At 39.2% G+C, this 16,125-nt stretch overlaps 1 protein-coding gene across 1 annotated transcript in view; it reads left to right on the forward strand.

The window, feature by feature from the left end:
* BMPER (BMP binding endothelial regulator) overlaps positions 1-16,125 on the forward strand; it is a 251,126-nt gene that overhangs the window by 43,885 nt on the left and 191,116 nt on the right. The window contains exon 4 of the mRNA XM_047096890.1: positions 12,684-12,766. Coding sequence (XP_046952846.1) covers positions 12,684-12,766 — 83 coding nt within the window. The remainder of the gene's footprint in view (positions 1-12,683; positions 12,767-16,125) is intronic.

A 16,125-nucleotide genomic window follows, 5' to 3' on the forward strand; every position in this document is an offset into this window, starting at 1 on the left:
TTCATGGAAACTATCGAACTGAGAAAAAAAAAATAAAGCTAGGTGTTCTGAATGGAAAGTTGGGGTGCATCATTAGAAACTACAGGAAAGAAATGATTTGACGCAGAAGCCCCCAGTGCCTGTCTAGGTTCTCTTTGATTTCTTGCTTAAGTTTGGCAACTGCAAAATTGAAAGTATGTCTTTATGTGTGACACATATCTATTTATGAAGATGCAGGAATGTACATGCATCTATTTATTATTTTTAAAATGATCACCATGCTGCAATTATAACCATTCTTTTAAAAAAAATTTTTTTTAACGTTTATTTATTATTGAGAGACAGAGAGACACAGAACATGAGCAGGGGAGGGGCCAAGAGATGGAGAGACACAGAATCGGAAGCAGGCTCTAGGCTCTGAGCTGTCAGCACAGAGCCCGACGCAGGGCTCGAACTCACAAACTGCCAAGATCATGACCTGAGCTGAAGTCAGACGCTTAACCGACTGAGCCACCCAGGTGCTCCATCGACTATAACCATTCTTAATGGGCTTTGATCAGGGACTACTCTCTTTATCTTCAGAAAAAAAAATTGGTACTTTCTAGGTGTTGTTTTTGAGAGGAATCTCATTTTGAGAGCTAATGTGTGTTTGCCTTAGAAAACTGTCTGCTAGAGAGGCTAATATTCAACAGAATTGATGATAATGCAGGTGAACAAAGTACATTGGTATGTCCATGAACTTGAGTGCATCCTTCACTCAGATGAGCTTATTTCTACCATAGCCAGCTAATTATGCTTCCAGTAGCTTGGTGGTTAAAGGGCTCAAGATGTTTATCTGCAGACATGTTTGGGCATTGACCAGCTGATGTTTACCCCATGAAGCAGCCCAGTGCCTACCTGAGACTGTCTGGGGATTCTCTCAGCCATACCTGGGATAGACAGAGGGATCAGATTTAAAAATGCACTTGAGTTTTTGATGTTTTGGGTTCTGAGGACTGTGGTATGGCCACCTTGATGAGGCTGTGAATGCAAGGATAACAAGTTGGAATCCCCACCACATTCAGGAGCTAAACGCAAATGCCAGGGTAATATTTTCACGCATCTAGACAAAGGAATTCTGTGCTCTGGGGCCTGCGGATTAGAGGATAGTCATAAAAACTATCATTTGAAGAAGGAAGTAAAAGAGGACTAGACTTGGGATTAGATGCAGAATCTAACTAACTCTGCCACTTCTAGTTATTTGACTTTGCCAAGCCACCGCTTTCTGGACCTTGGTTTCCTTTTCTGTCAAACACAAGGGTCCTGAACCTGGATGTGCCTCAGAATGGCCAGGGCCGATTGTGAGATATTCAGATGCCTGAGTCCTACTCCAGACCATGTGAGTCTTAGTTTCCAGTTAGTGAGGCCCAGGCATCTGTATTCTTTATTGTGGTAAAATACATATAATTGTGATTTAAAAATGTATAGTTCAGTGCATTAAATGTATGCACATTGTCATGCAACCATTACCACTATCTATTTAAAAATATTTTTTCGTCATCCCCAACTGAAACTCTTTACCCACTAAACAATAAGTTCTTATTCTCCCTTCCCAGCCCCTGGTAACCGCTATTTTGTTTTCAGTCTCTATGAATTTGCCTATTCCAGGTGACTTGTATAAGTGGAATCATACGGTATTTGTCCTTTTGTGACTGGCTTATTTCACCTAACACAATATTTTCAAGGTTTCCATGTTGTAGCATATTTCATAATTTCATTCCTTTTTGAGGCTGAGTAATAATTCATTGTGTGCATAGAACATCTTTTGTTTATCCATCCATCCAGCAAAGTGGACATTTAGGTTCTTTCCACTGGGCATCTGTATTCTTAATTAGCCCCCATGCGGTTCTGATGTTCAACAGGCCTGGGAGCCACTGGAGTTAATGTTCTTCTGGTTCAATTATGACTTTGTGTATAGGGGAAGGTTTAGGAAAAGAAGGGCCAGATATAATGTGGGTGAAAATATGTGACTGTTGGTATTCTTAAGTTATTTATCTAGGTGTATAGAATAAACAGCATAACCTTTGACGCCCATGAAATGTCCTAAACTCTAGCTAAATGTTCATGGTCTGCTATTAGGAAGAGAAGAAGCTTCACAGACCCATCAGCCTCCACTGTTAAAATACATAGCTCTGTACACAGTGGTGTGTTGGAGTTTGTTCAGTGACATCATGTTGGTCACTCGAAATAGACCATGGTGTGAGTATTTACACCTTGGAAATTGGAACACACTGCAAAATCAGGGTTTTTCTCTTGTGTAGAGCTGATTATTAAACATGAGAAGCCCACCACTGACTACATGCTAGGTGTTCATTTTTTTCTTCTTTTTAACAAATGCCACTAACAAAAGAAACGTATTTTATTTAAAAAAAAATTTTTTTTTAGCATTTATTCATTTTTGAGAGTGAGAGAGACAGAACATGAGCAGGGGAGGGGCAGAGAGAGAGGGAGACACAGAATCCAAAACAGTCTCCAGGCTCCGAGCTATCAGCACAGAGCCCGACGCGGGGCTCGAACTCACGGACCGCAAGATCATGACCCGAGCCGAAGTCGGACACTCAACTGACTGAGCCACCCAGGCACCCCAAGAAATGCATTTTAAAGGATAAGGCTTTGTTGACAAGCTAAAATCCAGAAATCCATGGTTTTAAATCCAGGAAGCACAGATGATTGATAGCACAGAGCTCCCATTAAGCACCTCTCCTTGAACTCCATGTTAGATGAGGTTTAGGCTTATCTGTTGGTGGCAAATTCTCCTCATCCCTCTTCAAGTATGATCATGCCCATCAATGACTACTTTTCTTGTCGGATATTTGGCAATCTCTTCTACAGCTTCTGCCAATAGGCGAAGGTCGTTTTCAATTCTGTCCTGTTTTCAGAGAAGGTGAATTTTTCTCTTTAATGCCTTATCTATCCATGTTTTAAATGTAATGAAGACCTGCCTCAGATTTTGTGGCATGATATCAAAGGGGGGCCACACACAGCTTCTCAGAAGACTCTTTAGTTTGGGCTGTTTAATCAGACACCTTTTCTACTGGCCACACAGTCCTAAAATCATCCCAAGCAAATAAGGCAGCTCAAACCTTCTAGAAAAGAGCCCGGGTGAAGGAGGTGGCAGATAAGAAGAAAAAGATGGGTGCAGGAATCTGCATTCTTACAGCCGCCCCCCCTCAACCCGCCCCAGGCCCCCCAGGGATGTAGTCAGTCCTTGGACTGCTCTTTGACAAATGCTTTATGAAAGTATACTTGGCAAACACAGGCAGGCTTCATCCTGCAGGGGAGAGGCTCCTAGATGATGTATGCATCAAGCCTGATTTTCCCATATAAATAATTTTTTAAATGGTATAAAAAGGGGCATGCCCAACAGGGGTATTTTGCAGACATAGACAAGCTTGTTCCAAAATTTATATAAAAAGGCCAAAGACCTAGAATAACCAAAATAATTTTGTAAAATAAGAATAAAGGGGGAAAAATCAGCCTACCCAATTTCAAGACTTTTAATATAGCTGTAGTAGTAAAGATAGCGTGGTACTGGCTGAGGAGTAGACATATACATCAATGGAACAGAATGGAAAGCTCAGAAATAGACTCATACAAAATGCGCAACTGACTTTTGACAAAGGTGTTAGGGCAATTCAATGGAAGAAGACTAACCTTTTCAGCATGTGGTGCTGGAAGAATTAGACATACACAGGCAAAAAAACACAAAAAACAAACCAAAAAAACATGATCTAAACCTCATATGTTATATAACAATGAACTCAAAATTGATCATTGACTTAAATGTCAACACAGATGGCAATAAAGTACAAGAAGATACTCAATATCATTGGCCATTAGGAAAATGCAAATCGAAACCACAGTGAGATATTACTACTCACCTGTCAAAATGGCTAAAGAAAAAAATAGCATGAGTAACAAATGCTGGTAAAGATGTCAGAAATGTCTCACATGTTGCTGGTGAAAATATCAAATGAGTCAGCTACTCTGGACATGATTATAATGGTTTATAGAAATAAACATACACTTAATCATATACCCTAGCAATTGTTCTTTTGGGCAATTCCAGTCAGATGAAAACCAGTGTGACCTCAAAACTCCATACACAAATGTTCACAGCAGTTTTAATCATAGTAGGCAAAAACTGGATGCAACCCACATGTTCTTCAGTGGTTCAAAAAACTGTTTTTTTTTTTTTTTGTACTGTGGAATACTGCTCTGCAATAAAAAGGGAAGATGCTATTGATTCATGCAAAAACTTGGATGTATGTCAAAACGATTTTTCTAAAAGAGCCAGTCTCAAAAGGCAGCATATTATATGATTCCATTTATACATAACATTCTTGAATAACAAAATGATACAGATGGAGAGCTGATTAATGGTTGTCCTAACTTAGGGATAAAGGCTAGTGGAGTGAGTGTTGTTATAAATGAATAGGCTGAGAGGGCCTTGTCTGTGAATGTTTTGAATGTCTTTGAATGTTTATTGGTTACACAAAGATACACATGTAATAAAATTGCATAGAAACACACACACACACACACACACACACATGCATGCAGCTACACATACACACTCCTGAGTGCATGTGAAGCCAGTAAAGCCAGTAAAATTTGAATAAGCTCTGTGGACTCCACCAATGTCCATTCCTGATTTTGATATTTTACTATAGTTATGCAAGGCATTAACACTGGGAGAGGCTGGGTGAAAGGTGCATGAAAAAAATACTTTTTTTGTATCTTTCTGTGAATCTGTAATTCTTCCAAAATAAAAAGTAAAAGAAAAATGGGGGGGGGTGATATTTCTGACAGTTTTTCTGCAGTAAGCCCTATGCATCCTATCTAATCAACCATAAAGGTTACATCTGTGTAATATGCTTCCCAAAGTATAAACATCGTGCAGGTCAATACATTAATCACACAGATGGCATGTCATATGTATGTTGTATATAACTCATTTCTTCTTCATGCTAGTCAAAGACATTTCTCTGATGTCCTTGAAATTGCTTTGGGGAAACTGAGGGTCCCATTCATGACTCTTTATCTGTGACCCCCATAATTTACCCTATGAAATTGTTGGTTGTTTGGCTGTTGTCAAATAAATTTTATTTTCTTAGATTGCTGCTGTGTACCCCAAAGTGTGAAACGTGTTCCTATTTTGAAAAATGCATGAACCCAAACTTAGATGTTTGAATTTGATCTTTTGATCCCTTACTATTTATTGCTCCAAAAGGCCTATGGCATAGCATGACTGACAACCAAAGGGAAAGACGTTCAGAACAGAGTTTAAACATAGACCCCCAAAGTCAGGTCTTGCCTCTTCAGCCACAAAACCTGCATTTTACTTTATCATCTTGGTCTTTAGACATCACTGGAATGTGATGTTGAAGTATCACTGGGAGGCAGCATGTCACATTCCCCAGGGATGCCATTTTTACTTTTGAAGCTTCCACTTTCTGAGCTTCCTCTGTGTGCCTGGCAGGAACCAAATAATGAATGGAACATGGATTTTGGAGTGAGATAAAAAGAATGGCTGTATGACCTGGAGAAAGTAATTTAGCCTTTCTTGATTTCCTCATTAAAAAAAAAAAATAGGGGTAAAATGTTCTCTGTCCTACAGTTCTTTTTATGAGGATAAAATGAAATCACATGTGAAAACTCTTTGTACAGTGCCTCACCTTTAATAATTATGCAGTGACTTTTATTTTCTCTCTTCTTTGCTTTTCTCTTGTCGGAGGATTATTTATGTGATATTTCTGAAAATATTTTTTGGAACTCTACTTTGGAAATGACCTCTGGCGACATTTTCCCTGCCCACATTAGAAAACCAGTCTGATGACTTAACAGGACAGTCTCTCCTGTTTTTATTCTTTTTCCATTTTTGCTCCATATGAGCTCAACCCAGTTCTTTCTCCTATGCCTGTTGAGAAGCAATGGGTATTGGCTATTTGACAATGGGGTGCTGAGGATGGAGTGGCTGTTGCAATGCCAATTCAGTCCAGAGGGAGAAGCACTCCCGTATTCAGGAGGGTTTATGGTAAGAACAGATCAAACACAGGAATGATGGGTGATGTGGCTCATATAAAAAAGTTGTTGCAAGCATTTTTCTACCTTAATGCATTGCATATTTCCTTTATTGTATTAATTACACTAAAAGTTTGAAAGCATATTTTATTGCATAGAATACTAATTTATTTGTGGCTCATAGAATCTGTTTTATTACCTTAATATCAATGCCAGATATTGTATGTATTATAATCTTATGAACTTACAAGACTGGCTCTGTAAGCCACAATTTCCTCACTTTATGGTCTTCAATAAACACATAGATTAGAAATCCAAGTAAGTCACGTGGCAATTTTATGTTCCTTTATACTGGTGAAGTGAGTTGAATTTGCAAATCATCTATATTCCTCTGATATTTCTGCATATTTGGGATTTTATTCATAGAACCATCAAAAATTAAGTGAAATCGCTTTCTGCCATTTCTTTTTCTATTGTTGATCATTTGATTTCAATGCTATATTTAATATCTAATTGGAAAACAAAACAAAAAAAAGCCATGAAAAAGAATGTTGTGGGGGGCACACACCACTGTTTAAGAACTCAGTTCATGGGGCTGATTCTTTCTCTTGGGATTGAGGAAATGGTTTGACTATAAAATTCCCATTAGCCAAAAATAAGCAAAATTGCCTGCAGGATTCATGGTAGGTACAGCCTTGGAGAGTAATAAAAGACTGTTTTAAATGAACTCCTAAGGACACGATATAAGCCCTAGAATGGCTAGTCAGATTTTATGTTTATCCCTCTTGATTATACTTCCATATGTTTCTGGAGAACAGTGTCTGAAAAGTGGTTCATTAAAAAAATTGTATTCGACTGGGGTAATTTGGGGCTTATTGACCAAGTCCCAGGGGTGGGGGTACCCTATCAGGTGGCCCGGAAGCAGCAAAGAATGGCAGGACTGTCTGCTCTGCTTCCCTGTACCATGTGGCATGAACTGACTTCAAAGACCCCAACGTTGCTTTAAGTAAGCATTACAGTTTGCTAACCCTCCCCCCGTGAAAGACAAGGATAGACTAGAAATTTGGGGGACCAGAGTGGAATTGGGAAAGAAAGTCGCCTTCCTGAAAATTTACTTAAGAGGAGGCTCGCACAGCATGGGAAGAGGGGACCTGGAAACTGTTGATAGCTTCTCACTTCTAAGGTTTGGTAAGTACTGGATGCTCAAGGACTTTCCTTCATTATGTTCAGCCCTAGCTGCCTGGTCCATGGGCGTGGTAGAGTTAGTCAGTATTAGAAGAGACAGATTTTGACATCAAAGTTGCTCCAGGAAAGCTTTGCTGTTTCTGGAAGTAGAATACTGAATTGAACTGGTCCACCTGATAAGAGAAGATAGGCAGTCCAAGGAATGTCATCCTTTCAAAATTCTTTTCCTGTGGTTTGCAGGAATAGCTGCATGTTAGTGCTTACTATGTATTCCTAGTGAAATTAGACACTTCTTAAGTAACTGATACACATAAAGTACTGTCAGAGACCTGGAAAAGACATTTGAAAGGCCACTTACACATGGGGAAAGAGCACAGGAGCACTCCTTTAGTGGAGAAATTTCTAGGAAGGGTTTCCAGAAGCTATGACCTTGAGGTGAGTCTTAAAGGAGTTGGCCAGGCAAAGAAGGAGATCTTGGGTAACCTATGTGTCATTGTGGGGATGGTGGAGAAGGAGGGAATGGATGAGATCTGGGTTTTTTAAGAAGGGACCAGCATTTGCAAAATCATAGGATGAGATCTTCTGGGCATATTTGGAGTGTGTTAAGTGCAGCACGTCTGCAGTGTGGGGAGATTGGGAGTAGCAGATAAGAGAATGCAGAAGTAAGTCAAGACCAGGCATGACAGCTGTATATGCTAAGAAGTTTCAATTTTATAGTAAAGGTTTTAAATCCTCTCCCACTTCCTCCTTCTAGATACTCTTATCCAATTGGTTTGGAGAAGAAAGGTTGGGGATAGATATCAGTCTACACCTCAGCCAGGCTATGAACCATTAGTCATTGATAGAGTGTAAGCATGAATGAGAATAAGACCAAGGTCTGAAAGAGCACACACGGTAGCCCATGAGAAACAGTCAGCAAGCCTGTTTTAGCATTCCAGGGGGAGAAACAGCCAGCAGCTTAGTTGAAGCTTAGTTGAAGAAGGAGTGGAGACAATGGATAGGTAATTAGAAGAGAACATCTAGAAGGTGTGTGTGTTGTGGTGGTGGGGAGAAGGGTGGAAGAAAGGAAGGGTGGCCAGACACCACAGAGAATCCTGTAAGGTAAAGACGTAAGGTATTCTTACCTGTAAGGTAAAGAGTGTCCTTTGGATTGGGTACTTAGTAGGCAGCCGCAGCCAGAGAGAGTGATGTTTCAGTGGGATGGTGGAGGCAGGTAGCCCAAGGTGAAGACCTTGAATTTGCTTGAAGAAGCCTTCAAGTTTGTTATGGTTAAGGAGAGTAGATAATCCCAGGGACCTAGATGGAGTTCCAAGAATGAAAAAGAAAGGGCCGGAAAGGCAGGTTGGGGCTATGTTGGGAGGTGCTTGGGGTTGTTATTGGTAATGGTAAGATCCAACTATATGCTCTTAGACTAATGTTTACCTGACAGTTGAGAAGGTTAAGCCCTTTTAGGGTGAGACCAGGTGGAGGTAAGGCTCATTAGAAGGCCAATGCCACTTTTTATGACCCTGATGATTTTTAACAGCTATTTTAACAGCAATGATGAAAATGTGTGGTATTCTCTCTCCCTTGGGATAATGTGACTGTTGAAAGAGGTCACAGCTAATTGGAAAAATGAATTTTATTGCTTAATTGTGGATTCAATTTATTTGTGTACTTCCTGTTACCATTGCCATGTGTTTTCTGAATTGACTAGTTGACCAGGCCAAGCTTCTCTATAAGAGTATGTTTGTTTAAAAAAAAAAATGCTCTGAAATTCTTCCCCACCCTGAAAATATTTAACATATAAAAAGCAAAAATTACATACATAAGTTAATATAGCTAGTTGAGGTTTGTTTTTGTTTTAGTTTAGTTTTGTAGAGAAGAGCTATTGGGGGATGTGATGGTTTTGATCAGGGTTTCTCAGTGTTGGCACAACTGACATTTTGAGTTGGTTGACCCTTTGTCATGCATTGTAGAGTGTTGAGAGCATCCCACTAGATGCTCATAATACTCTTATCTCCCAGTTGTGACAACTGAAAATATCTTCTAACATTATTAAGCATTTCCTGGGTGGGAGATGGGGAGAGGGTAAAATTGCCCTAGGTTGAGAACTATTGGTTCTCAATATATAGTAGTGGTTTCATCAGAAAGTAACTACTTCCTCCTGCTGGAGTATGGATAGTTTCATTGAAGCTTGTGGAATCTGAGAAACTTTCTGTCATCAGAAGAAAACTAATGAATATTTATAAATTCCCATGTCAAAAGTTGATTTAAAAGTATTTAAAGAAAAAGGAAAAGCTACTTTACGGGTTGCCTGACCATTCCTCTGTCCCATTTACCCACCTTTCATTTAGTTCCTGAATCTGCTGTCCTTTAATTTCAATCTCAATGCAAAGGATATTATGGAAAGGATATTATGCATTAGAAAGTGCCTGAATAATATCACCCATCTAGAACTGGATGTGAAAGGACCTAAATTCTCCACACCCAGCGTGGAGCCTCACGCAAGTTCAATCTCATGACTGTGAGATCATGACCTGAGCCAAAATCAAGAGTTGGACACTTAGCCAACTGAGCCATTGAGGTGCCCCATAAATGTTTGTTATAATTTGACAGAGTAATTTTATGCCTATTACATATAATACAAGAAACTGGGCTTCTATTTTGTGTTAGCTCTTTAAATGGAATTTTTTGAGTAGCTCATTTTTATTATATTTTTGAAGAGATCAGTCCACATTGGATTGGAAGAACAAAACCAAAACAAACTGTCTTTCACTGGAGGTAGTTTGAGAAGCACTGCCTTGAGGTATGATGGAAATATATTTTTGCTTCTCTTTCTACCCTGGCCAGTAAGAGATATTTAGTATATTCCTCCTGTGGGGTTTCAGTAAAAAAAGAGGGGCAAGACACTGCCTGTCTTCCCTATTAGCATAAAATCGGTGGCAAATATAATTTATTATAAAGAAATTTGCCTTACACAAAATAAGAGATAACATGAGGTAAGCATGAGGTTCTCTTTGATTTTATGTATATGTAAGTCTTCACATAGCTCATGTTAGTGTCTTGCATTAAATAACATGTTTATCTTAGAACAGAAATCCAAAGTGCGGTGAAAATGTCCATTTAAAAAGTATTTTAACCCCAGGAAGTCCTTAGATACGCAGTCTGCTAGAATGTTTGGTGTCCTGGGTCTCTGTACTAGCTGATGTTGGCGAAGGCAGGTAGAAAAAGGAAAAGGCATGGACTGTACTTGCTAAAGAGATTAACACAAATGTTTTGAGTCTATTCTGTTGTTCAGACTCATCCAACGTTTGGGAAAATCTGTTCCGTGGACTCAGCTGTGGTAGGCTGACATGTGAACATGAAGCAATGAGCACTTCACAGTTTGACCTTGGTCTTGTATGTTAAACTACAGTGGAGGAGCCAGCCTTCCAACTGACACTTACTTGAGGGAGAAAGCATTGCTAGGTTCTCTGCACTGTGGACCACTTGTTTGAATACCTTTTATCCCGTATTGAGTGGAATAATCCAGAGAGGCCTGTCCCACTCCTGGGACCCTTCACGCATGACCTGGCATTGTGTAGGAACAGTCTCTTGGCTGGCAGTTCCTGCCTGGTCTATATGGTTTTGTAGTGTACTTCCTCCTCCAAAGTAAAAAAGGCAAGATCTTTGCTTGCTCTATTAGCAGCAGAAAATCGCCCTTTCTTTCAGTTTTTTTTTTTTTAATCCAGAGGATGAAAATATATAACATATTTGGAAACTCCACTGGCAGACTTGGCAGGCGTTTCATATTTACTTGGACTTAACATGAATTGGATTTGGTCCTCTGATTTCCCCGCCTCCATCTCTCGGAACAAGTTATTTATTATCCAAGTGAGTCTGTGTTAGTGGATCAGACATGCGCATGGAACATCTATTGTAAGTGTGTTTGTTCAGTAAGATTTATGCTAGCCCAAATTGTTTTATATTGGTTTTCATTGTTGAAAATTTACTGTATTCATTCTTGGTTTGGCATAAGTATTTGTAAGTGTGCTAGGGGTTCCTGTGGTTGAACATTTTATCACTGTAACACTTCATGCAAAGGAAATTAAAAAATATATAGTGAAAGCATTTCCCTAATATGTTTCCAATCAGCTGTGTACTTCAGTAATTTGATTTGTAGGAACTAGAGAGAAGAGTATTACTGAGCTCTTTTCAATCATTCATAATTCTCTGAGAATTCAGATCATGGTTCCAAGTTATGAAATTGTCTCTTGAAATTTTCTTCAGGACTTTAGGATTCTTTTTTGTGTGTGTAAAGAGGGCTTTTATACGTTATTTTATTTTATTTTATTTTATTTTATTTTATTTTATTTTATTTCATTACCACAGCAGTATCTAAAAGAATTCAGGGAAGGAGGTATGAATCTTCTGTCTGTATCTTGGACAAGAAAAACTGATGTGGATTGAGGTTGATTGGCTTGTCAGAAGTCAGTCATTGGTACAAAGAGGCAGGACTTTTTATTTCTGCGTTATCCCGTGTATGTGTTCCTGCTTCTGTACTCCTTGGGCTAAGCAGTCAGACTGTAATTCCTAAGACCCTTTGCCTGGTGGGCTCCTCATAATCTAATATACAGTGACTAGTGACATAGGCAGTAACATCTTCCCTGAAAGTGTACCACACAAGGTGGAGGGCGATATTTGGTCAAGCTAAATTAAGATCGAGGCTGTGATCCTTGTGCCATTATTTCTTTGGCTCTTTCTACAGGGACTTAAGCTAAATGGCTTGTTTCCTCTTTTGAGGATCTTTGGCCTTTGACTTGTTTTTGCCAATGAATGAACATGACTTCTGTTTTGGCTGGTGAATTAACTTGTGATAACCCATAAATTTATGGTTTCAGATTTCCTTAATCTAGTTCACTACTTAAAGTAAGATCAAGGTGAAATGTGAAATCATAGCCCTTAAACTGGGAGGCAAGAGATGGGAGGTTTTCATCTGGTGAAGACAGTAGCTTGCCAAGAGTCTTAGATACATATAGAATTTCATAATCATTTCCTGTATTTTAATATCCTGCTTTTATTTCCTACCATGTTTTAACCTTCCCTCTTGACCTTCAGCAATTTTGTGTTCATTTACGCCTTATGAAAAATCCCCTTTCACAGTGGTGATTTTAGCCCTGGTGCTCCTCCTACATCAGTGAGCATAAAGTCATGAGGTCATGCATTTTGGCCAAGAGAGTACATCAATCCATGCTTTTCCATTTGAAAACATAGTCTTGGGGGTTAATCTGCTTAGTAGTCAAAGAATTAATGTAAGTGAAAACCAAGTGGATATTTAGAAGGCTTAGTTGTGTTTTGGAGAAAATAGCCAAGGAACATGATGGTTCCTGCTATTGCTAGTCCTGGCTTAGAAGACATAACTTCTTTTGCTCCAAAGAAAAAGGAAACACATATTCACTCTTGGTCTTTTTCCTGCTTCTGTGTTTCACGTTTAGGTTGCACCTATGAAGGAAGTACCTATAACAGCTCGTTCAGATGGCAGAGTCCTGCACAACCCTGTGTTCTACGTCAGTGCCAGGTAAAGTCTATTTTATTTTCCACTGAAAAGGAATCAGTAAAGTCTTCCTCAGAAGCACCTTTTAGACAGCACAGAAGGAAACCAAAAAAAAAAAAAAAAAAAAGTGAAACAGAAATGAGAAACAAATAAAAAAACAACTGTATCCTTATACATATTTATTGTGATGTTCACCATAACAAGACAGGCACAGAGTAGATATTATATCGCACTTGCTTCCAGAAACATGCAGTGGAATTGTTCACCATTGTTAAATTGCGCCTGGAAAATCTCCGGAAAGATGTATATGTCCTTGGGGAAAATTCATGTCTTCCTGTGAGTCAACTTTGTGCAAAACATGAATTCCTGTTAGCAGAAAGAGGTATTGTTAGAGGATATATGTTTTCCTTCTCTGATTTAGAAACATTTTGAACGGGAGCCAATCTGTAAGCTTATTAAATCAAAGCAATTAGTACACTCTAACCTCAATGATTTCAACATGACAAATTTGAGAAACACCAGTTCAATTCCTAAGGAGCCCACTGTGGCTGGTGCTGGCTGCTCTCTGCCAAGGGCGCTGATTCTACAGGACTCTAGTTGTTATAGGGCTTCAACACAGCAAGAGAAACTAAAGGAGAAATGAAGAATCTAAACATTCAAACTCCTTTTCTTATCTCTAAGGAAATAATTTTAAAAATGCTCATCTAATTTTGGCATTATTTAAAAATTCTATATAGAGAAGATGTTGTTAAATCATTTTACCCCTAGTCCTCTTTTACTGTCCCAGGATACGCTCTTGCGTTGAAAGGGGAAAGAAAGGTTAGTGTAATAATGCCTATTACTCTTGGATCTTATCTCAAGTATATTGACATTTAATTTATTGAAATCCAACTTTTATGTAGCCATGCTGCTATATACCCAGAGCGGGCACACTCGCTCCTAAGGTCATCAGTCATTTATTTGGCTAAATATTCATATCATTTGTGTAGTAAATCTAAATTATTTGTGAAAATGAGCAGGAGACAGAACAGATACCAATAACAGATTAATGGAATCAATAAATATTTGTTGAATTTTTGCTCTGAGAGCTGTAAATTCATGCTTCATGGAACAAAGAGATGAGAGCAGTGAGTTGTAATAATATCAAAAGTCCACAGTCATTCTAAAATTTGCACCACCCACTCCACCCTGCTTCTTGACCAATGAAATTTCCCCTCCTTCAGAGGGGCACTCGGAAAGTCCTGCTTGCATGGAATTGAAACAAGACAACCCTCTGTCTTTTGGAGTATAGTATAACATTTTTATGCAACAGCCAGAGGTCTTGAATATCCCCAAATTGCAGTGGTGACGTTTGCTACTTTCGGATGAAGACTTTGTTTGAATTAAATGAAAACTATTCTGTGGGAGGAAATAATTTGTAGACCGAGTAGCACATGAAGCCATTTTCAGTTGTGGACACTGAAACTCCTAGTGCCTATCGTCTTTGGTCACCGGCTACTCATCAGGCCCACAGAGAATGATGCGGGAATATCCCATTATTATTGGAAGAGATCTCAAGGACTAACAGCCCTGGGAGTCAGGAAGGGCTGAACTGCAGAATAGAGCCCAGAGGGGATGTTATCTACCAAAGATGAACTTTTGCCTTTTCATTTTCCTTCTTTAAAAAAAATTTTTTTTTTAATGTTTATTTATTTTTTAGAGAGAGAGAAAGAGAGAGAGAGAGAGAGTAGGGGAGGGGTAGAGAGAGGAAATGCAGAATCTGAAGCAGGCTCCAGGCTCCCAGCTGTCAGCACAGAGCCCGACGTGGGGCTCAAACCCACGAACTGAGAGATCACGACCTGAGCCTAAGTCAGATGCTTAACCAACTGAGCCACCCAGGCACCCCATTCATTCTCCTCCTTTTGAAAAACTTTGCCTGAGTCCTACTTGTCAGTTTTAAAATATCATTTCATTCAATAGTCCTAAAAGCAACCCTCTAAGGTAGTTGTAAAAGCTCAGCTGGCACCTTCCCACTCCTGCTTATTTTCTTCCTCTGTTAGGGAATGAAACCTCACCTGTGGGTGCGGGAAATAGCCACTTACTGGTACCTCAGGGAGGGCTTCACTTAAGACACTTCTCTGCACGATGAGACAATTGCGAACTCTCTAAGCTCTTCCCTTCTCAGGGCATGAAATCAGTAACAGAGGAGAGAGTGCAGTGTAGTGAGTGAAAAAAAAAATACAAGCTCTGCTACTCACATAACGTGTTTCTTTCTCTAACCTCTCAGTCTTGTCTCCTGTGAAGTGAGGATGGTACATCTCATAGAGTAACGTGAGCAGTAAGTCAGTCTGTGGTTAAAGACACTTATGGTAGAGGTATGGACTGGGCACAATAGGTGTACCAGGCAGGTGACAGGTAGCCTGACTACCTGGTTTATTTCCATTTGAGCTGAATTCTAGCTTCTTTCTTCTATCCTCCTACCAAAAGAGTTCCGATGGTGAAAAATTTACCTTTATTTTCCACTTTTACTTTTCTTACTAAAGAGAAAAATCTGAAGATCACAGACAGGAAATTCATGCTGGGAACAAATCTGAATCCTCCATCTGGATTGCAGATACTGAAGGGAAATTGATCTTGGGCCATAGCTTTTTGTATTGCTTCAGTTATATAACTGAAGCACAGATCCTTTTTTGATGTGGTATATTGTGATATTTTGACTGTTGTTCTTTTCTTTTCCAAATGTGATATAGACCACAATAAATTCCTCTGGTAGTGGAATCTTCAGGCCTGACAGATACGAAGATATTTAGGATATAACTTTCCTTGTTGGATTGAGATAATATGGTAGCAGACAGGATGAAGAAAATTATCCAGTTGTCAAATTGTTAATTTTTTTTCTTAGCATGTGCCACCCCTCCCTGCAAAACAAAATTAAACACACACACACACACACACACACACACACACACACACAAAATCCACTTATAAAATGGACAGAGAATATGGAGAAAATTCTTCAAAGGCTAACTCTGAAAATTAATTTAAAAAATGTTTCAATTGACATTAAAATACTAGAATCCCAAGATCCATTTGCAAGTGAGTCATTTGATTTCATCATTAAGATCTAAAGGCTCTATTTTTCCATATATAGTTTGAACTTTAAAGTAGTTGTATCTTGGGGCGCCTGGATGGCTCAGTCAATTAAGTGTGCGACTTCAACTCAGGTCATGATTGGTGGTTCATGAGTTTGAGCCCCGTGTTGGGCTCTGTGCTGACAGCTCAGAGCCTGGAGCCTGCTTCGGATTCTGTGTCTCCCTTTCTCTCTGCCCCTTCCCCACTCTCTCTCTCTCTCTCACACACACACAAATAAATAAACATGAAAAAATTATTTTAAAAAAGTAGTT

The sequence above is a fragment of the Lynx rufus genome, unplaced genomic scaffold, assembly GCF_022079265.1.
Source record: "Lynx rufus isolate CCGP_SWC_20201006 ecotype Redwood Valley unplaced genomic scaffold, mLynRuf1.p SCAF_4, whole genome shotgun sequence".
NCBI classification, from domain to species: domain Eukaryota; kingdom Metazoa; phylum Chordata; class Mammalia; order Carnivora; family Felidae; genus Lynx; species Lynx rufus.